The 21,629-nt window shown below is 37.0% G+C and overlaps 1 protein-coding gene across 3 annotated transcripts; it reads right to left on the bottom strand.

Moving 5' to 3' along the window:
• Positions 1–2,094: 2,094 nt before the first annotated feature.
• UBLCP1 (ubiquitin like domain containing CTD phosphatase 1) lies at positions 2,095–21,304 on the bottom strand. Of its 3 annotated transcripts, none has more exons than XM_031449425.2 (11): positions 21,019–21,300; positions 17,690–17,887; positions 16,822–16,913; positions 16,325–16,410; positions 16,128–16,243; positions 14,883–14,981; positions 12,360–12,397; positions 11,755–11,853; positions 9,091–9,207; positions 4,700–4,827; positions 2,095–3,208 (listed from the first exon to the last, which is right to left on the bottom strand). In XM_031449425.2, exons 2-11 carry the CDS (start codon positions 17,841–17,843, stop codon positions 3,181–3,183), a joined length of 957 nt encoding a protein of 318 aa, XP_031305285.1. In that variant the 5' UTR covers positions 17,844–17,887; positions 21,019–21,300; the 3' UTR covers positions 2,095–3,180. The 3 variants fall into 3 exon arrangements, with proteins under 3 accessions (XP_031305285.1, XP_064340583.1, XP_031305286.1); XM_064484513.1 differs by lacking the exon at positions 21,019–21,300 and adding an exon at positions 20,161–20,409; XM_031449426.2 differs by lacking the exons at positions 2,095–3,208; positions 4,700–4,827 and adding an exon at positions 4,834–6,401 and having other exon boundaries at positions 21,019–21,304.
• Between the last annotated feature and the right edge of the window lie 325 nt (positions 21,305–21,629).

Raw genomic sequence — 21,629 nt, 5'->3', positions numbered from 1 at the left:
TGCTTGGAGTAAACTGAAGGGGAGGGAGGTTTTTCACTCGTTCATTCATTCAGCCAATAATTGTTAAGTGTTTACTGTGCCAGGTACATAGATGCAGGAGGGAGGACATGAGCAAGATGGGCAGGTCGACTGCCCTCCGAGATCCTACAGCCTCAAAGAGGGCTGAAGACAAGGCCACAGACAATAACGCTACAGTGTGGTGTTAGCACAAGTGAGGGAAAGGGCTCTATGGAGCTTCCAATTAGGACGCTTCAGGCTGCAAGTTAAGAGAGACCCAATGAAAAGCAGCTTGAGCGATAAGGTCCAGCAAGGACAACCTGACAAGACGCCTGCAGGTGAGGTGTAGTGGGATGTAACTCAGCAACGCAGTGATGTCATCAAGAGCCCAGACTCTTCTCAACCCTCTCTGCTCGCTCCGGAGTGCTGCTTTTGTCCTCACGTACACCCCTCGAGATGGCTGCTGGGCTCCCCACATCGTGTCCTCGCACCACCGTGCCTGAAGGTCGGAAGGGCAGTTCTCCAAGTTTTTTTTTTTTTAATCAGAGAAGACAATCTTTCCCAGTGTCCTCTGGCAAATGCGTCCATGCCCTACATACAAGGGAGGCTGGGAAGGCAAAAGTCTGGCATTTTCACCCTCTAAAGTGGGAGTCAGGATGTGACAGTGGGGAAGGAGCGGAGAGTGGGAATTAGTTACTGGTTAGGCAACCAATGGTGCCTGCACAGGAGCACAGGGAAGGGACCCAGAACCCAGCTGAAGGGGAGCATCTGTGGTAGGCAAAGTAATGGCCCCCCAAAGATGTCCACACCCTAGTGCTCAGAACCTGTGACTATGAGATTGTCTCAAATTATCCAGGTGGAACAGTTTTGCCTTTAAAACTGAAATATTCCTCCAGGTATCATTAATCCAGTAACTGACTTTCATAAAGGACTTCAGGGGCTACTAGATCTCAAACTGCCCTCTACATCAAAGATTTTTTTTGTTAATTTTTTAAACATTTTTTATTGATTTATAATGATTTTACAATGTGGTGTCATATTCCAGTGTAGAGCACAATTTTTCAATTATACATGAACATATATATATTCATTGTCACATTTTTTTTCTGTGAGCCACCGTAAGATCTTGTATTTCCCTGTGCTATACAGTATAATCTTGTTTATCTATTCTACATTTTGAAATCCCAATCTATCCCTTCCCACCCTCTACATCAAAGATTTAATGATGCTCTGCAGTTTTTAGATTACATGTACTTTATGAGGAACTAATTGTTTGGAAGTTTGGAACATAAATATCATAAAGTGAATCTGCTGTTTCAGTAGAATATGCATCTGAATTAAGTCATCTGGTTCTGCCGGATATGCCACGCAGAAATGTATAGATCTGTTCAACAAATCACGATGCAGAAGACAGACACTCCCAGACCCTATAAACGTATTAATCACATAAGCAATGAGCTGACAATAACAGTGTACTCCCAGGAGTGCTTAATTTAGCGTACCCGCCCATAAACTGGTTTGGGCACCACCTAATGGCAGGAAATGTTTTTTAAAAAACCTACTTTGCTTTCCTTCCTGAGGCTTGCTAATTTTTGCATTTTAATTTATATTGATTTAGAAAATGACTGCTTTTCATTGACCTACATAGTTTTACGTGTTCAGTTTTCTTAAATCCATGCCTACCTTGGAGTAATAAGCTGCTCTTTATACTGGGGAAACGTGCCCATGAAATGCTCCAAAAAAATCCTATTCCATCCTCAAATATTTAAACTTAGCTTTGTAATTAAGATGACTTCATTGAATCATTTTAACTAAGGGTTTGCAAAAAAATCTTCCACACTGTGTATCTTTATAATAACCTGTCACAAAGAAAACAGTCTATCTTTCTGAAAACATGGTGCTTATTAGAACTGAGTAGCTTAACATACCTAATTCACTGCGCAAACCAATTCCAAATGCAGGAATGGTGATATAAACACTTTTAAAACCATACACATTTAATTTTTTTCAAGAGGCCCCTGCCAGAACCTAGTGTTTGTTTTGTGATTCAATGAAGAGGCAAGATATTTGGGGGTAATAGAGAGAAGATAACCAATATTTTAAGAAAAGGAGTTTATTATTTACACCACAGAATTAGTCCCGTAAGAACAATATACACCATGTTTATTTGAAAGGAAGTCCTTTCAAACACAAGAGCTGTATAAAGCAATACTGTCAACACAGAACAGTGGTCACGTTACATACCTGCAGGCAGAAGCATTGCAAATTAAGTTTTTTCTAGTCTTTTGGCTAGATATTTTCACTGAAACACAGTGCTTGCACTTAGACAAGACAGAGCTGGAACAGAACAAAAACTTTTTGTTCGTGCTTTTCAGGGCTGAACCAGTGATGCGTCCCGTTTTAAAATGTACCGCCTTTACTGCTTTCATGACAACGGTTTCAGGCAGAAGTGCTTCGACTCAGCCACCCCAAAACACTCTCTTGTTCCTCAGCTTCATCCTTCAGTCTTATGTTTTCTATTTGGCACACTGTGGCACATCTGTACCATAGCAGATGTTTTCCAGTTTTCCTCAAAGAACACTGTCACACATAGCGACCAAGCTGAGACAGCTCAGAATTTACAGATGTATATAGTGCAGTAAGAAGAGAAACTGTGTCTATGACAAAGAAATTAAAAAAAAAAAAAAAACAAACTCTGGGTGATTTTAAGCATACCAAACTAGGTTCCTTACTAAAAACTTTTTTTTTTTTTTTTGGTTTTAAGAGAAAAACAGTAGTTTCAAGATGGGTTTGGGCTTAAACAAGAAGACAATGAGACAAAAACACAAGACATACTTGTTTCTAAAGTCACAAGATGACATTGTTAAGTATACATTTTTGTCCACTGCTTTTTTGTGTGTGGGGCCGGGGGAAACTCAGTACTCTATGCCGAAGAAAATATTTTTCAAGAGTTACAGAATATTCATATGGGGTGGGGAGAGGTTTGGCTTGTTTTTTTTTTTTTTTTTAAGGGTATTGCTATGATCTTCAAAAATATAAAATTAAATTTACAAAAAACTGGAAGACCAAGTATAAGCAGTCTGGTATTTGCTGCAGTGTCCAGCACTACCGTAATATCTCTAGCGTAAGAGCAAGGAGTTCACGATCTCAAGTATCTTCAATAACTGCCAGCATAGCTTGTAACTACTGTCCTTGCTTCTTTGAGAGATACCTGCAAGAAATAAAATAATCTAAGCTGTATCACACAGAATTCAAGTTAACAATCTAACGCTTCTCCCCAAAGTTGCTTAATAACAAAACTTTTCAAGGTAAGTATTAACTGTTAATAATGCTTGTAACACGTGTTGACATTTTTGTGCCAAGTACTGTTCTAAGTACACATTTTAACTCATTCAGTCCTCACAACTGATCTATGAGAAGCTTTCTGTGAGCACTTATTTTCACTTTGTAGTCACAAAGAGGTTAAGCGATTTGCCCAGGTTCACACAGCTAGAAAGTGGCAGAGCTCAGACTGACAACAAGGCTGGGAGGCTGCACTCTATCACTCCTACTGCCTTACTTTCAAGAGAGAAACATTAACTAGTACTGTAATTTCCAGAAACACTTCAAATTCCATTTAAAGATCTCCTTGCATAAAGATAATGAGCCAAAGCTGCTAAAGAATTCTGATCAAGAGTGTAAAGATGCAAAGACATTAATCTACTAAACAAACACATTTTTCTTCACATTATTTTATAGGAGTCTACAAATAAATTAAAATTTTATATCTCTATTTCTGACATTTATGAATTACTACACTCAGAGCAATGCGGGCGGGGAAAGAGTTCTTAAAATCAGGAGAGCTGGACAAGTTTTGAAGCTGAAACTTGCGCACACTGTGGCATGTATTATCTCTACTATTTAGTTACACCATCCACAAGTTGGAGATGGGGATAAAACCGCCTGCCTAATAGGGTTATAATAAGAAGTATACGTAAGAGTGACCTGAAAAGTCAAAAGTGTAATTTGAAAAGTCCAAGTGTTACTGTGTTTCATAAAGTTTCTTTTGTTGCTGTATTACTGGAATCAGATCTTTAAAGATCTAATTCTGAAAAAGCACTTGCAATACATAATAATCTTGTCTACTTCCCCAGAGGTTTTTTTCCTGCTTCAAAACCTTGACGTTGATATGCAATCCATATGTAGATTTGTGCTCAGAAAAAAGACTAGGAAACTATACACCAAGCTGGTAATAGTGGTCATCTTGGAAAGAAAAATCATTAAGTAACTGTTTTTCTAGAGAATAAATTTTCTAATTTTTCTGCTACAGAGAAGTTATTTTTAATTTTTAACAGAAAACTTTTTAGTATATTTTATTTTATCCTGACATGATTTTACAGTATGAGAACAGGGGTTACATTCCCATATGATTTATACAAGAGTAACTTATTTAATGTCACAGAATAATTAACAGGTAACATCACAAACATGCACTAATCTCTAAAGTCCTCTCTACTAGAGAAGTATTAAAGATCTTAAGAGATGTGGGTTTATGAACAAGTAAGACGTTAAGATAAAGGGAAAAATACTTTCAGAGATGTCACTGGATTAGAAAATAGTTTAAGAATTTTAAATAAAAAGTAAGACTTAAGTGTATACCAGGGTTGCCAGACAATTTTACTCATCAATGTAAAGACAAAATGAATAAGCAATTAGCACTTACCTTTCCCAATACTTGTGATTTAGGTCCAAAAAGTCATCTAATTTGGCTATTTCCTTGAGGTACTGGGTTAATTTTAAAAGTTCTTTGTCTTTATCTCGATTTAGGTGGGCTTTCATAAAAGGTCTTATCTATTCAAAAAACAAACATCATTCAACACTTCACACTGGAGTAAGAAAACTAGTACAAACCCACACTACTCTGTCATTTAAATCAGCGTTAATGAGGTGACAACATCACCATGGACGGCAATACTAATAATTATGTTTAAATGATCTCACTGACAGTCATGGCGTGTTTAAGGTCCGAGCTAAGAGCTCTTCCACCTGATTTCCCTTATGTTATCTTTTCAGTCTGGACCCGACAGCACCAGCTCTTATGGCACTTGAACCCTACATGCTTCTCCACTTCGCAAAGCTGCTTAGACTTCCCCTCCTTTGAATAATCCAGTTGCTCCTTACCAGTTAAATAATCTCATTCGTATCACTTCATTCATAAAAAGTTAACCCAAATCTAAGCTTGAGCTACAGGGGAGTATATTTCTATGAAATTTTTATATAGTTAAGATATTATACATTTGTGTAACGCTTCCTCTCACATTTTATCATAAGCATTTTTATCACTAAAGCCTCCATAAAAATATTTTTTAATTATATGAGAGTTTTCCCATAAAAAGTAGTCATATTTTCCAAATTCTTAAGGTTGATATATTTTATAATAAAAAGCATTTATTTCAAAGGCATAAGAGTCAGGATGGTGGGCAGGGTGGAGAGCTGTAATTAGTAAGGGATTTTATATCTTGACTGGGACGGTAGTTACATGTGTTCTCTTAAAACAATTTGTTAGACTATACATTTTATGCACTTTATGTTACAGTTCCAATAAAGAGCTCTGCTTTTTAAAAGACATTAGCTCATCTATATACAACTCAAGATACCATTTCAAAAACTTTTAACTAATTTTAGATGAAATGATGTCTGGGATTTGCTTCAAAATGTCAGAGAGGGAAGTAGATAAGGTATAAGGCACACAACTATGAATTAAAAAGTTGTTTAAAGCAGACGATGCATTCATGGGGGTTAGTTTATACAATTCTATGCAGTTCTGTTTCTGTTTGAATGTTTCCATTATAAAAGCATATTTTTTTAAAAGTCACACAAACTCCTGTAAGGACTGAATAAGTCATTTTAGTAAAGTATTAATGCATTTTATTGTGACTGGGAGGCAAACTGGTCATCAATTTCACATAGTGACATTTAAAAACAGATGGCATTTAATCACTGTCACTCGTTGAGAACAATGAACCCATAGGAGTGGATACCGTATCCATTAAGAGTAGAGAAGGTTTTAAATATTTTTTATACACTTCACTGTTGGAAAAACACACCACCAGCTTGAAATGGACAGAAGAGAATCTTCCCCTAAGTTCTACTCGCACCAGAACAGCTTAGGGCCAGGGACCTCCACAGCTGTCAGTCAGCTGGGCTCCCACAGCAGCTCAGAGGCCACCAGTAAGAATCTGCACGGAGCAAGCACTGGTAGGGGGTCCTGCTTACAATCAGGCAGAGCGGGCGGAGCCGTTTCACAGCAGCAGCAGTGAGTGTGGGAGATCGAGAAGATTCTCTGCTTGAGCCCTGCAGCTAGGGGTACACAGGCACACTACCACGATGCAGTGAAGTGAGTTTCCACACAATCCAGGGCAAGCCTGCAATGTTTGATGAGAGTAGTCCTCCATTCCGTTAAAGGTTATAAAGGCAACCTTTAAACTATTAATATACAATGTACCAAAGTGATTCCAAGTGTAAAAACAGGAAGAGATTCAGATTGAAAGAGAAAGTGCAGAGTCAGAGGCTGGTAAATAAGATTTTCAACCCAAGGCCTGCTAACTTACTTTTACTTTCTGAACACTGGGTCTTAAACACTATTAAACAACAAAACTAAAATAGCCCAATGATTCTGGATCTAAAAGTTAAACTAATTAAGAGGAAAAAATCACCTAACTGGCTTCACTTATTCCAGGATAATCACCGCTTACTGAATCAATCTTCAAGAATGATCTAAGTGCTCACTAGCAGGGCAGGCAACATAAATTTCCACTGCTGTCTCATATGAAAGAAACATTTTTAGGAATTTAAGAATGTTTAGATTATCTGCATTCTCTTATATCACCATTTCCGTATACAGATAATAAAAGTGAAGTTTTCAGAGTAACTACTGATTTATCCATCAAGTTCCTTTAGTTCAGTGACCATGTTCCTAATTGACAATGCCTCCTATATTATATTTCAAATCTTAAGATTAGCAAGCTATTATAGAAGTTATACTTTAAAAATAAAGTCTTAAATCTTCCAGCTCTCTGTGAAATCTGAGATTTCTACCAAGAGCCTTATGAAACTGTGATAACATAACAGAATTTAAGAATATTTCTCAATTTTAAAATCACTTCTATGTCAATGTGGGGAGATCATTAATTACTACCTTCTTAAAAGAGGTTTTCAAAAGGAGCCATGCAAGAGATTACTTGTAGAATGCTTAAAAATACCTATCTTGGATTAGAGTTTTTGGAGATGGAGACATGTATTTTTATGAATTCCTTCAGTGATTACACTGAGTACTCTGGTTCAAAAAAATGTTGGCTGAAAAAATAATGTTTCTTCTAAAACCACACATGAACCTAATAATTTTTTTAAGTTAAAGCTCTTCTCAAAAATCATTCTCCGTCTCACTTATATGTGAAATCTTAAAAACAACAACAAAACCCCCCACAAAACCAAGGTCCAAGCTCATATATACAGAGAATAGAAAGAACAGATTGTTGGTTCCCAGAAGCGAGTGGGAGAAACGGGTGAAGGTACAAACCTCCAGTTACAAAATTAATAAGTCATGGGGATGTCAGGTACGGTATGGCGACTATAGTTAACAATATCATATTGCATATTTGGAAGTTGCTAAGGAAGTAGATCTTAAAAGTTCTCATCATAAGAAAATATATTGTAACTATTTATGGTGACAGATGTTAACCAGACATTGTGGTGACCATCTCACAATATATACAAATATCAAATCATCAATTCAAAACTTTTTAATCATTCCTTGAATATCATGACTTTACTTCCTTGCCAATACAAATAATAACCATTAGTTTCATACAGAATTCGCCTTAGATCCAAAGACTCTTTTCTCAAGACTGAAGAACATATTTTTGTACGTTATACTTGGTAAACTACACACAGGAAAAACACTTCTCCTAAAGCCTCAAACAGAAACCATTTTTAAAGGGTAACATAACCTCCAATCTACCCCAAGTACTTTTCTTCCAAATCAACAGTGTTTATATTTATGGCAGTTCACTACCGAGATCACTATTCTGCTCCTAACGTATCCTCGCTGTACACTAAACACTGCATCAACAGTCTGTAAGGAAAGCTTCAAAAGTGTATATTCTTCAGGTTTTTCTCTCTTGTCTTTTAAAATTACCAAGAACTCAGCTTGTGGAAAAGTTGAAGACTGAGATTAAAAATATCTCTGTGTCAGGATTTCCACTTCAAAAGGAGACTCTATTTGCACTAGAGCCATCATACAGAGCTCTCTTTCCCATTTTCACATTGTACTGACACACAGGCAACCACACGTGCCAGAAAACTTAAGTTTCAAATTTCTCTCTTACCCATTTTATCCTGCTACCAGGATTAAATGTCACCATTATGCCTGTGTCAGACCGCACGTGGCGTCATGCTAAGAGCACCGCTGGCCTAGGGACCGAGTTACTTAGGCTTACTCAGATCCCGTCATTAACCAGTCATATACATGATCGCGGGCAAGTCATGAACTTCCTGAGCCTCAGACTGAGGCTTCTATAAAATTTAAAAAGTAGACAAAATGACTGAGGTTCCTTCAAGCTCCAGCATTTTAAATTCTATAAAATTTAAAAAGTAGACAAAATGACTGAGGTTCCTTCAAGCTCCAGCATTTTAAATTTCTAAGTGCTCCACTTACACTGTAGAAATATTTAAAAACTTTTTCTTAGTTTCAGTTTAAAAAGGAATAAAATACTTACTGACAGCTTTCCAGCTAACTAGAATATCAGAAATTTCAAGATATGTACCCCTAATAGAATGTCTCAGGCCTTCACTTCTGATGCTAAAAGTCAGTGACATTAAGCTCACGTTGCTGCACGAAGCCAACTAAAAATAAAACATCTGGATGAGCTGGCTAACTAAGGAGACATCAATGCAAAAGGGAGAATATTCAATTTTACACGAATTTTTCTAAATACTTAAGCTTTTCTTGCTATAATAATACACTACTTCCAAACATTTATGAAATGCAATAGTGCTGAAGTTCTGCTGCAGATTCCAGGTTACATATGCATAGCAAGTAAAATCATGTCTTACCTTTAGTCCATTCTGCGGGTTCATTAGGAAATTTCTTCCTATGTCATCAAACATAATGGTGTTTTTCTTGCTGTAAAACTCCGAAAACTTTCCCCATATAACACCAAGAGGCTTTACCTTAGAATAAAAGTTGAGATTTAACTCAAATTTTGTCACTAGTTCATCCTTTTCTTAAAAGTGGAAATACTGCAAAATACCCTGCAGAACTATGCCAGAGAGCTCCTTTCCTGTGGGACAGGGACGACTGGCTGTGTGAACAGCCCAGAACCGAGATGCAAAACACACTTTAAAGCACAATGTACCTCCAGATGTCAGCTGCTGAAAGGTCTGTCATGTCTAACTGGGCTAAGCCCATCGTAAGACTTCCCAGAATTTTAACACGAAGATTTGGGGTCAAAAAAAGGACAAGAGTAATTATTTAATTTAACAAGTAAGAACCTAGTAATTGTTTAGATATCTGCTGAGCAATTACATGTCTCCTCAGATCTCGAGGTTTCACATGGGGTCTGTTTTCAAAACTAGAAAACCGTAGTGACAATGTATCTGGCTCCTTTATTACAAAATTTAAATATTTTGTAGAGGAAAAATTGACTTTCTCTTTAATTCAGTGGCATGGGTGCATAACTTTGAGGGCATTTGCTTAATTTCAAAAGCACCATAATTTATAAATTCTTGCTTTTATTTCTGAATTCTCAGGATGAGCCTTCAAAAAGGTAATTCCTCACATATTTATGTCTGTTGATACTTGTATAAATTCTCTGTAAGACCACAGAAGAATTAACAGTGATTGCCTGTAGGAAGGAGAGTTGAGTGCTTGCAGGGCCCAGGTGGGAGGAACTTTCCAGTAGATACTTTATTTTTGAATCACATGAATATATTTGACAAATTCAGAAAATCTTTAAAAAATACTTTTAGAAGAAAAAGTACTTTTTGCTGAAGGCAGAAGTCTCATATGTGGTAATATGAGAGTATATGCTAATAATAATTATATGAGATTAAATGGTAGTAAGTAAATGGTGACAAGGGTTATCACTGAAAAGGTTTTCTTCTTTTTCTCCTTCTATAATTTATTTTAATAAGAAGAAAGCCATTTTTTTTCTTCTTAGTGTCCTCACTACTAGAAAAAATGTTACTGAAATATTTTAATTTTACTAAAATTTGATTTGCTGAATTTGTTTGCAGTATTTGTTTACTACTGAAACAAACCGCCCAAATATTTGAAGACAAATATATAGAAACTGACAAAATAAGCCAGATTCTTGCTTTTCTTAACTAAGAAAAAGCCTCAAGAAATATGACAAGAGATTTATAACGCACAGGGTTAGAAATCCTACATCCTCTTAAATAGTGCTGTCATTCTGAAATCAGGTCAAGCACCATATGTTCCCCCAAACATGAACTACTTTTGTTCTCAATTAGAGAAGTAATATTGTTGACCGTAGAAAAATCTAAAAACACAGAAAAACACAAAGGAAAAGTTTTAATTACCTATAATTCGCTTAGTACCAAAGATTGCCAATTAGATATTCTGGTATATTTGCCTCCAGTCTTTCTGATAAACAGCAGCCTCAAAGAGTTCACAGATCTTTTGTTAAGCTAAAGGAAACCCTGAACCAAACAAAGGTTAAAAACTATTTTCTAAGTTTGCAAGTACTACTAAAATACTTCTTTTACTTTCATAGTGTATCATGAAAAAATATTTAAAGCACTATATATTCTTCTACATCAAATAATCAGCTGCATTCCATTAAGTGGATGAACAAAAATTTATACATCCAATTTCCTACTCTTGTAGGGATTTGTTTATTGAGATTTTATTTTTATTTCTTTTTCATTATTATAAACACTGCTATGTTTAACATTTCCCAAACTTCTTTTCACTGTTTAAATTCTACAAAATGTACCACTTTAGTAGGTAATAAATTATATTTTTCCCCTGATGTATACAGTATTTTTATTGAAAAATCCCCACGCACTTAAACAATTCTGTTTATGACTTTGACAACTTTTATGCTGTCTCCCCTACGCTCTCCTAGTTTGCAAAGTCCTCCCCAAGTCCTGTTAGTTTCTGTACTTCCAAAAGGCATGAGCCATGTCTCCTCATCCCTTTATTCCCAGCAGTGCCCATCACAGGGCCTTACAGACAGCAGAGGTTCACAATATGACTAGTTACTTGACAAGTAAACAAGGCAAAAAACCTTAACCTTTTTAGCCCAATTCCTTTCTGATGGTTCTTGTTGCTCCTATCCAGGGCTTCACATAACGTCACCCCAAACACATGCATCACGAGGTATTATCTGCTTTTATTTATCAGTTTTATATAGTGCAAGGCAAGAATGTTCTGGTCTGTTTCTAGTATCTTCCTTGATGACATTCAGTTATTTTTTCTTACCTACTCTGTCTTATCAACACTGTGCTGTTATCATGGGACAATTAACCATGACATTTCTTGACAGTCCATCCTCAAGACCCTTAATTTTATCATTAAAATTCAAATCTATTCCCCTAAAATACAATCTTCCTATGTCAAAACTCAATTGGTACTTTACTATCCACTCAGATGTATTTCTGAACTCTTTCTGTAGTTTATTCCATCAATATAAACACAAAAAAGCACACTAGAGAACAAACAGGCCTTTAAATAAAAATAAAATGACTTCTTACATCTATCAATCCTCTCCTTGGAGTATGCACTGTTATCATAGCGGCACTGTCCAACATGAAGGTAATCTTATAATTCGCATTTGTGCTCACTCCCAGCTCCTATAAATACAAACATTCATGTGGTTAAAATATAAAAATGTGGAAACTTCCAAGCTTTATGAATAATCCAGCTACAATTTCCCATAATGCCAACTTTTTACCCCCTGGCTATCACATCTTGCTCAACAACTAGCAAGTATTTTAGTTTTACTTAGCTAAGTCAATAAATGATAGTCCAAAGACAGTAAATTAGAAACAGGTTACTTTCTAATTTACTATTTTAGAAGAGCATCACTCCTTTAAGTACACAGACCAGGGAAGAGCAAGCATTATCATAAGATGGGGGGAAGAGGAGAGGGAGCTTTGCTGTACTTTTTCTTGAAAAAAAGGTATTCAATGCAAACCACCATTAAACAGACTTTAAACACATCTCTAACTCCTGATACTGGCATCTATTTCTCTACTGAATGCCCTCCAGTGACAATGAAATTAATTCACTTCGGAACTTTCTAAAAAGACAAATGGAGTTTCAAAACAATCTTAAACGATCGTTTTCTAACACTTACTTTCATTTTAGCTTCAATCCACTTCATATTTGTTGCAGCTAAAACATGAGGAATGATAACACAATACATATGAAAAGCTTGAATTTCATTTTTAAAGTCTTTCTTCTGTATAAATTAGTTTTCTAAGCAAGACTAAAAGTTCAAATGCATCACAAATAATCCCTAGCATACTTACGGTAATTTTCTTTTAACTATTTATAAAAATAAACTTATTTTAGTGTGTCTTCAAGACAAGAAAGTGTAAACAATTTTATCTAAAAGATACAGGTAACCAATGCTCTAAAGAACTCTGAACCTAGGAAATTCACAAATCAAGACCTAAACACTTCTTTAAAAACAGCTCTCATACTATCCTCTATCAGTTCTCAGCTTGAATTTAGGGTGCTTGATCTCCATTTTCTTCCATGTTCCTACTAGCAGGCGATGCACAGGTACATACACCAATATAAGTAGATTAATGTTATGTGTCAAAAGTTTATGTTGAAGTCCAATGAAAATTAGCACTGTGTCAGGCTTAGCAAACTTAGTACTCATTGAGTCCTGCAGCTTTTAACAAGAAGTCTGAGACACCAAAATTCATAAATTCTATGTTATGTACCTGCTCACCATCAGACACCAACCAGATTTGAGATCACTGATATTAAAATTCAACCTTCAGGGAAGGGATAGACTGGGATTTCAAAATTGTAGAATAGACTACACTGTATAGCACAGGGAAATATACACAAAATGTTATGATAACTCACAGAGAAAAAAATGTGACAATGAGTGTGTATATGTCCATGAATAACTGAAAAATTGTGCTGAACACTGAATTTGACACAACATTGTAAAATGATTATAAATCAATAAAAAATGTTAAAAAAAAATTCAACCTTCAGCTTTATGTGCCCTACTTGTCTCAAGTTACTGGACTAAACTATATAGGTATTCCAAAGTAAAATGTTTAAAAAGGGAAAAAGTTCACTTATTTGAAGTGTGTATATGTGTGTGTGTGTGTTATTTTTTAAGGGCAAAAGAGGTACCTGAGTTCTCAAAATAAAAATCTTCAGCATGCACACAAAAACCAAAAGAATCACCTTATAATATGCAAAACTAGTCAGTTTAACTAAAATTGTAGAAAGTGATATGTCTACAGTGACAACAATCATGACATAGGTGAAAACAATTTTTTTAATTCAGTATATATTTTGGGTCTATAATTCCCAGATGAAAAACAGAAAGACTCATTTAATGAAAAGGGTTACTAATTAATAAGTAACTGTTACATGTCAGACATGGTACGAGTTGTTACACTGATACTTTTATTCTTACCACTACTCTGTGATACAGGTTCACTGATCTTCATTTCTCAGATCAGGAAGCTAAGGCTCAGAGAGATTAACTGACTGGCCCAGTGTCACATAGCAAGGACAGAGCCACAATTAAAACCCTAGTCTCTACAGCTTCAAAATGAGGTGCCCATTTCAATGAACTACCATGAAATAATATAATCTACAAAAATAACTTATTTTAAACATATGAGTGTAAAACATTCTCTAAGTTCCTAAGTCTACTCTAATAACATTTAGGAAATAAATTTTTTTCTCAGGTGTCAGAATTGAGGAACAAAAAATTGTTTCCCAAGCTTTCTTCTCTGTATCTTAAAAACCAGAAAATTATGTATCTAACTATGTATTTAATTTTAATGACTGTGAACTCATATTAACACTAAACTGAGATACTCTGATTATAAGAGAAAATACAAAGGAAATGTACAGACTACAGAATAACTATGTGGTCTCTCATAAAAAACCTAGGACAATTAAATGTACCATCTTTAATTGGGGGGTTTTATTTAATTCACTATCAAGAAAGCTCTTTTCTGCTTGTGACACTGCCAAGAGACAACTTTAAATGTCTGTGGGAAGGTGAGATGTGAATCCATACACTCCCTCCCTTTTCAAGAAAGTCTTGCCACAAAAAAAAAAAAAAAAAAGTCACTTGAACTGAACAGTACACTCAGTAATGTAGTAAATTTACTTTCTGGAGGAAACTCATCACAAATCTATCCATTCCTAGAATGGTAGACCATTGAATAACACTGCTTTAGCCCATTTATTAATTTTCCTTAAGTAAGTTCATGTGGCCTTTATTTCTGAACAACTACATCACTGTACTTTTCTTTACACATATCTTTCTCCAAGTGTTTTGAGACTAGAGTGATGGGGAAAGGAGAAAGAAACTGTATACCAAACCATTAAAGATTCTGCAGTAAAGATCAGAAACAAACGTTCCTAATCAAGGAGGGGTCTTGCGTAAATAAGGACTTTTTTTTTTTTGACACCATAATCGACTCTCTTCCTATTTAACTATTTCAGTGGTACCTGTCAAATATATCATAAGTTTATATAGTGATGCAGGAAAGTCAAACATGCTTCATCAAAAATTTTCTCAATATAAAATGTAAGTTATTTTATAAAGCAGAATAATATAAGGAACAACCTTATTTTCATGGAAATCTAAACAAGAAATATAGCTTACACCAAATAACAATGTCATAATCCTCATATGCAGATGTTAGGAATTCATGAAGATATGGTCGCATTAATTCTACCCCAGTCTCTGCACAAGACCTATGGTCTAAAAGAAATCAGTTACAGGTGATTATTAGTTTATTATCATGGACAAGTACCTAATATCAATTAAACTTTTGAAATGTATTATAAACACTCAAATACAAACTCCTTCAGACTAAATTACATTGGCTGACAAAGAGATGTCTTCAAAGCACACAATCAGTATCCTCGCAATCCAATTTTAATTGATCAATTCCATTCAATTTGCAAAGGGCAACACCCAGAATTCAGGCTTACATAATAAACTGTAAATTTTTTCTCGTCTGATCTCTAAAGCACAGATGTTATTTTAGGATATGGAAAACAAACTGGGGTCAACTATATTCACTTTTTAGCCATTCACCTTCTAAATATAATCACATTTCACCAAAACGAGAGGCCCAATTAACTTAATAACCAAATTTTGAAATAACCATACACTAACTTAGGACATGTGCTCAAAGTTTAGGATTAGAAGTAAATGAATTCATTCTTGGATTGAGTTAAGTAATCATTTCTTGGCAATATTAGAGGATGAAATCAACATCTTTCTTTTTTTTGTAATGTAGGAAATTTTAAATTCAAGAATCTGCCCTGACCATAATCAAATAGAAAACCAAGGATGAAATATCAAAAATGGAGGGAAGAGTATAGCTCAGTGGCAGAGTGCATGCCTAGCATGCACAAGGTCCTGGGTTCAATCCCCAGTACCTCCATTAAGGATAAATAAATAAAAACCTAACTATCCACCTCAAAAAAAAAATCAAAAATGAGTTTTAAATAATCCTCATAAAAACATAAATGTTAATCAATAGGGAATGACCTAATTAAATTATCACGCCTCCATAAAATGGAATACTGCCTGACCAAAAAATATATATATTTGACTCACAATGAATATTACATTACATGACTGAGATGTTCAATATATCATTAAGTAAACATAAAAAGGATACATGTACAAACACCCTGGAAGATACACGTAACAGAATGACTGGTCATCTCTGGCTCTTGGGATTACAGAGGACTTCTTTTTTTCACTTACAATGATTTACTTTTATAATAAAAAGAAAAGCTTTAAAATACTTGATATTGCAAGGAAAAAATAAACAAATAAAAGGGAAAAAAGTTGCGGGTAACAGAAGATGAACCACAGTTTCAGCTGACTTACCAAATAGTGTATAATCCACATCGAGTACCAAAAGCTTTTTCCCTTCCCTGGGAGGATTCAAAATTTCCACTTTGTACTCTTTTACTCGGCGGGAAATTTTCAATAGGTTTTCTTCCCTAATGAAAAATAAAAACAGATGAAACATTCACTTTTTCTCACATCACAACAAACTTCCTTTGATGGTGAAAAGCACTCACCTATTTTCTACTTCAACTACTTCATCTTCAATATCAAAGTCGTTGACAACATCATCATTGTCAGGAGGTGGACCTAAGACATCTTCCTATTAAGATGAAAAATAGTTCTGTTTTACCATACTACCTTTAATATGACAACTACATGAACAGCATAAAAAACAAATGAGATGTACGATTTGAGTCCAAGAGTCTTGCAAGCACACACTATGGGAAAACTTCCACATTTTCTTTCTCATTATACAGGTTGGGAGGGCAGATTTACCACGTTAAACTTGACCATTAGCACTACTACTATACTCACAGCTAACTGTATTCTAACAAGGTCTCCAGTATTTCCTTTCTGCTGAGTTCATACCACATTCATTGTGCAGCTTTTATTTTTCATTGACTGCTAAACTGACAATTTTACAATTAAAACTATGATACAACAGTGTAATAGTGTAATATAAATCATAATATCTTCAAAGGGACAAATGGTAACAAAAGTAAACATTTACCAAGCTCTCCTCACGAGTTCCCATCATCATGATTTTAGTATTTGGTTTCAGTTTGAGAGCTCCAAGCTTAACATCATTTTCTGCAGGTTTGCCTACAATACAAGCAAATGACTGTTTTCTCACTAAAGTTCAGGTTCTGGTTTCACTATCCCATTATACAAAACCCTAACATTAAAAGGTTTGGTACAGATTCCATAGCAGGTTTTTCTGCCCTTAAATTAAGCAACTATTACTGCTGGATTAGCAATTTCTAACAAACTAAGAAGCAGCAACTAATACAAAGTTGGGTCTTTTCCCCCAACTCCGTCTTAGAGGAACATTTTTAATTCAACTAACTAAACAAAATTAATTCATGTTTTATTTTGTTGTTCAAGATGAAGATACTTTTTTTCCAAAAAGTCTTGAAAATTGAGTGCCTAAGATAACTGTAGATTTACTACTCAGAACTCACCCTTCAATGATATGACAAACACAAACACTGTAAAAGTACCTTTAAACTGGATATGAACACTACCCACAATTTTTAAATCTCATTACTTTTGAAACATAAAAGATAATTTGGAGTAAAAGGCCCAAGCTGTAATGCAAAGGCTGTGCTAGAAGGTAGATATTAGAAATTACACTGTTTACCTGGGACTTCTGTGTCAAAGGTTTAACAAGCAAACATCAACTGTCAGAGGAATCAAAAGTAATCTTAATAGTGGTGGTATTTTCAAGTATCCTTAAATATTTTTACTTGTATCACTAAAACAATTCTAGAGATATCTCTAGCAAAGAAATCTCCAAGGGGAAAGAATTATTAAAGAGAACAGATAATAGCTAATATAAATGTACCAATACAAAAATTTTGAAGTAAGGAGAGAATCACCTTTGACTTTGAGTCCAAGTAACTTCTGGCGTTCAGGTAGCACTCCTGTAAGGGTCTTGAGAAATTGTTTGAGATCTAGCACAGTATCATCTTCTGAAAGCGTGGTCACTGAATATTCTTGTCCGCCCCACTTTACGATAATAGGAAGAGCCATCCTTGAAACATATGATGAGGCAGTTTTCCTTCAGACAAAGATACCTAGAAAGAAAGGCAGATACAAGTTAAAATAGATATATCAAAGATGTATTTAAGTCTATAACTTTAAGTTTTATAAACTGTGTTGTCTGAGCCATATTTTACAACTTGATAACAGAGAAAGAGGATTTTCTTACAGAAATGTTATCAGAATGCCAACAGTTATTAGGACTCAAAAGTTAAAATTCCCCCACCCTCCCAAGTGTTGGCTCAGAGTTACTACTTCCTAATATTCTATCGGATTCTCCCTGTTTAACTGGAAAGCTGCAATAAATGCGCTACCTATCCCTCCCTCTCTGGTCAGCTTTACGCTACAGGCAAGTTCCTCCACGATGGACCATCCATGTTCATTTACCATTTGCAAGGTAGGACAATGAGTTGTTAAGAGCACAAGCTCTAGAGAGAGCCTGATTACCTGGGTTCAGCTCTCATCTCTCCCACTTACTAGCTATTTAACCTTGGGAAGTTAGTTGACTCTGAGTGCAAAGATTTCCTCGTCTATAAAATATGGATGATAATACTATCTACTTCTTAGGGTTCTCATGAGGATTACATTAGTTCATTTCTATAAGTCACATACTACCTGGCACATAGTAAGTTCTATATAAGTATATACTTGGTTAAATAAATTGTTTTAAAAACCGGCGGCAGCGGACGCAGGAACCAGCCGCAGCAGAACCGAAGGCGACCGGAAGTGCTCCAGGCACTGCACTAAATAAAGAGTAAATGGCCATTATTTGTTTCATATTTAACACATTGGGCAGTTTTTATGCAATCTCGTTTAACAAGTTTATTTGATAAGAATTGCCCCTCTTCTACAATTAAGGAAAAAAGGAGTTCAGACAGGTTATATAATCTGCTTATGGGCACACAGCTTATAACAAAAGAGGTCTTTTGAAACTAAATCTCATGTTTCTTCCCCTACACAACTGTCTCTCTTGAATTGGACCTACAGGAGTTAAGGCACCAAAGATCAGTAAATACAAAACCCACAGGCACAGATAAAAGCACACAAAGATTATATACAGCAGCTTAGGTCTCCTCCCCCATCAAGCTTTCTACCAGTTTTTACAAATGCAGGTCAGAGAACTAGATTTTCTAATCTCAGAATACTAGTATTTCCCAACGCTGTCACATATTTAAGAAAACATCTGATTTACTCTTCACGAATTAAGACCAATTGCAAGAAAGAAGGCAAACTTCGAATCTTAACATGCAAACATAATTTGGAAACTTAAGGTGTCCTCAACATGCCCATCAGAAAAGAGCACCATAAATTCACTTACATTTATTCTCTTATGTTTACAACCTGCTCTAGTTGTATACAAATAAATACAGCAGTATACAAATAAAACTTTAAAGAAGGTGTGTTACTTTAGGGCAATGTATTCCAGTTTGTAGAGCACTTGCTCCAACAAATGTTATGATCCTTAATAAAAAGCTAAATGGGCCTTTTGAGTCAAACTGAAATAGCATTTAAATATTTTTCTGTAAGAAATGGAAATAAAAATGGAAATGCACAAGAGCTGGGAATGCAACCAGCACTAATACAATACGTTGTGTTGGGCAGAGCAGAACATTTGAAGTGAGATCAGCTGAACTCCAGGTGAAGGTGGACAAGCCATGGTGGCTCTCAAATGTTCTCAAAGTGTGGTCCCCAGACCACTGACCCCACTTGGTAACTTGTTAAAAATATAATCGGGTCTGGAGAGAAGAGACCTAGCAATCTGTACTTTGACAATCCCTTTCCCCATCTCCCCACCGATCTCTGAGGCATGCTAAAGTTTAAGAGCTAGAGCTCTAGGCTCTTCAATTTTTCTCAGCCTTAAAAAAGAAAATGTGCCAGATGGTACGGGCTCTATTTTCTTAGTAAAACAGCATGCAAACGTTGAGCATCACCTATGCCACAAGTGGGAATTCAAAGTTGGCAACTGCTCTAAAGGACCAAGCACAACAAAACAAACACCATAAACATTTTTAATGCATAAAGTCCTTAACACTGTTTTTGAAAGTTACTGACCCTCATTCCTTCAATATTCATCATTCACAACAACGGAACAACACAATGCAAACGCATGAGTCATTGCATGTTTTCACATTAAGCCTTCTTTCTTACACAAGTCTAAAGTTCTGTATCACTCCTGACCCCATCAGATTTATAAACTGAAAAGTGATCTTGCGGGTGGTGTGGCAATCAATCCCAAACAAGTAAGCAAGGAGAACACCTTTACAGTGAACCTAGGGTCAAGAACGGCTGTTTGGGTAAATTCTCCTACCTAACATCCACTGGTGACTTGCCTAGTCAGTACATCCATCTCTACACCTCAGGATGAGGCTGTTAATGTTTACTTGACAAGAATAGTGTTAAGGCGCGCGATAACAGCCGTGACAGCACTTTGTAAACTGTAAAGAAAAATACGGATGACAGAAAAATAACAACATGCTCAACAACTTAACTGAAAAATCTCATTTAATCTTCACGATCCTAAACCGACTACTAACGTCTTCATTATACAGATTAGAAAGTTGAAAAAGAAGCAAAACAACCTGCACGAGACCACACAACTAAAAAGTCGCAAAGGCAGTTAGTTAATTCGAAACTATTCGCGGCAAAAGTTAACACCTTGGCAATTGAGGAGTGGGGGTTAACTTTTTCTAACATGCCTAGTAAAAGGTAATTGTTGAAGTACTGTCAACTCTTACACAGCAAAGTAGCAGCTGCGACCGAGTGCGGAGAGAGCTGCGGGAAGTGACTGGTACGGGACAGCACAGGGGGCAGATAGAGCCGCAAATCCGAGAAGGCCAGGGTGCATTCAACAGGGAGGGGGAGAGATGGACAAACCCCAAAAGAGGGAGGAATAAAGTTCGGGGACGCAAAACCCACTGAGGCCCAGGAAGCCCTCCTCCTAAGCTATGGGGCAGGATGGGAGGGCGGCGGCCCCGGCGATGAACGGGCCGGGACCGGAGGCCTGGGCGGCGGACCAAGGCAGACGCGGTCGGGGAGCCCACAAGCAGCCCCTGGCCCGCCCGGCCGGCCGTAGTGGAGGCCGCGTCGAGAGGACACCAAAGCTGCGATCCCCCAGGCCAACGGCCTCTCCGCGGGCAGCGCGCCGGGAAGCCCCGCGTCCCCTCACCTGGATCGCGGCGGAACCGGCGGCAGCGGACGCAGGAACCAGCCGCAGCGGAACCAAAGGCGACCGGAAGTAAGAGGCGGAGACCGGAACCGGCTAACGAACCGGAAGTTAGGTTTTGAAACCGAAGAGCGCAGGTAGGGGAAGGGTGCTTCCCTTGTTTCTCTCCTGGTAGTAATGCTATATAGCCGCTGCTAAGGACCACCTCACCGCCGCGAGGGAGCCAGGCCTTTCCTTGGGACCCCTTGTGCAGCGGCCTCCGATCTCTGGACGCCTGCTGGTCCTCCCTTGTTCTGCGCATGCGTCCGCTCGCGGGCTCTGAGCGGGGCGCGCGCGCCGCTGTGACGTCCCCGTATTGTTCCGCCAGAGTCGGAGCTGGGGTGGCGGCGGTGAGCGCGCTGCCCCAGATGCGCTGACGTCTTCGTCTGAGCGGTGCCTGCGGCTCGTGTGGCTTTGTCGTGTTCCGAGTGAGCCCTGAAAGGAGGAGTTTGAGGACTGAAGGCTTGAGAACTCTACCTGGCACCAGAGGCCACCAACATTCTTAATTTCAGGAGTTTAGAATTCTACCCGTTTTACCCAATCCAAGGGGGAAACTGAGGATCGTCAGGAGAGGG

The sequence above is a fragment of the Camelus dromedarius genome, chromosome 3 (assembly GCF_036321535.1).
Source record: "Camelus dromedarius isolate mCamDro1 chromosome 3, mCamDro1.pat, whole genome shotgun sequence".
Taxonomy (NCBI): Eukaryota; Metazoa; Chordata; class Mammalia; order Artiodactyla; family Camelidae; genus Camelus; species Camelus dromedarius.
Note: the sequence above shows the minus strand (reverse complement) of the source record. Positions and strands in the feature narration are given on the sequence as shown.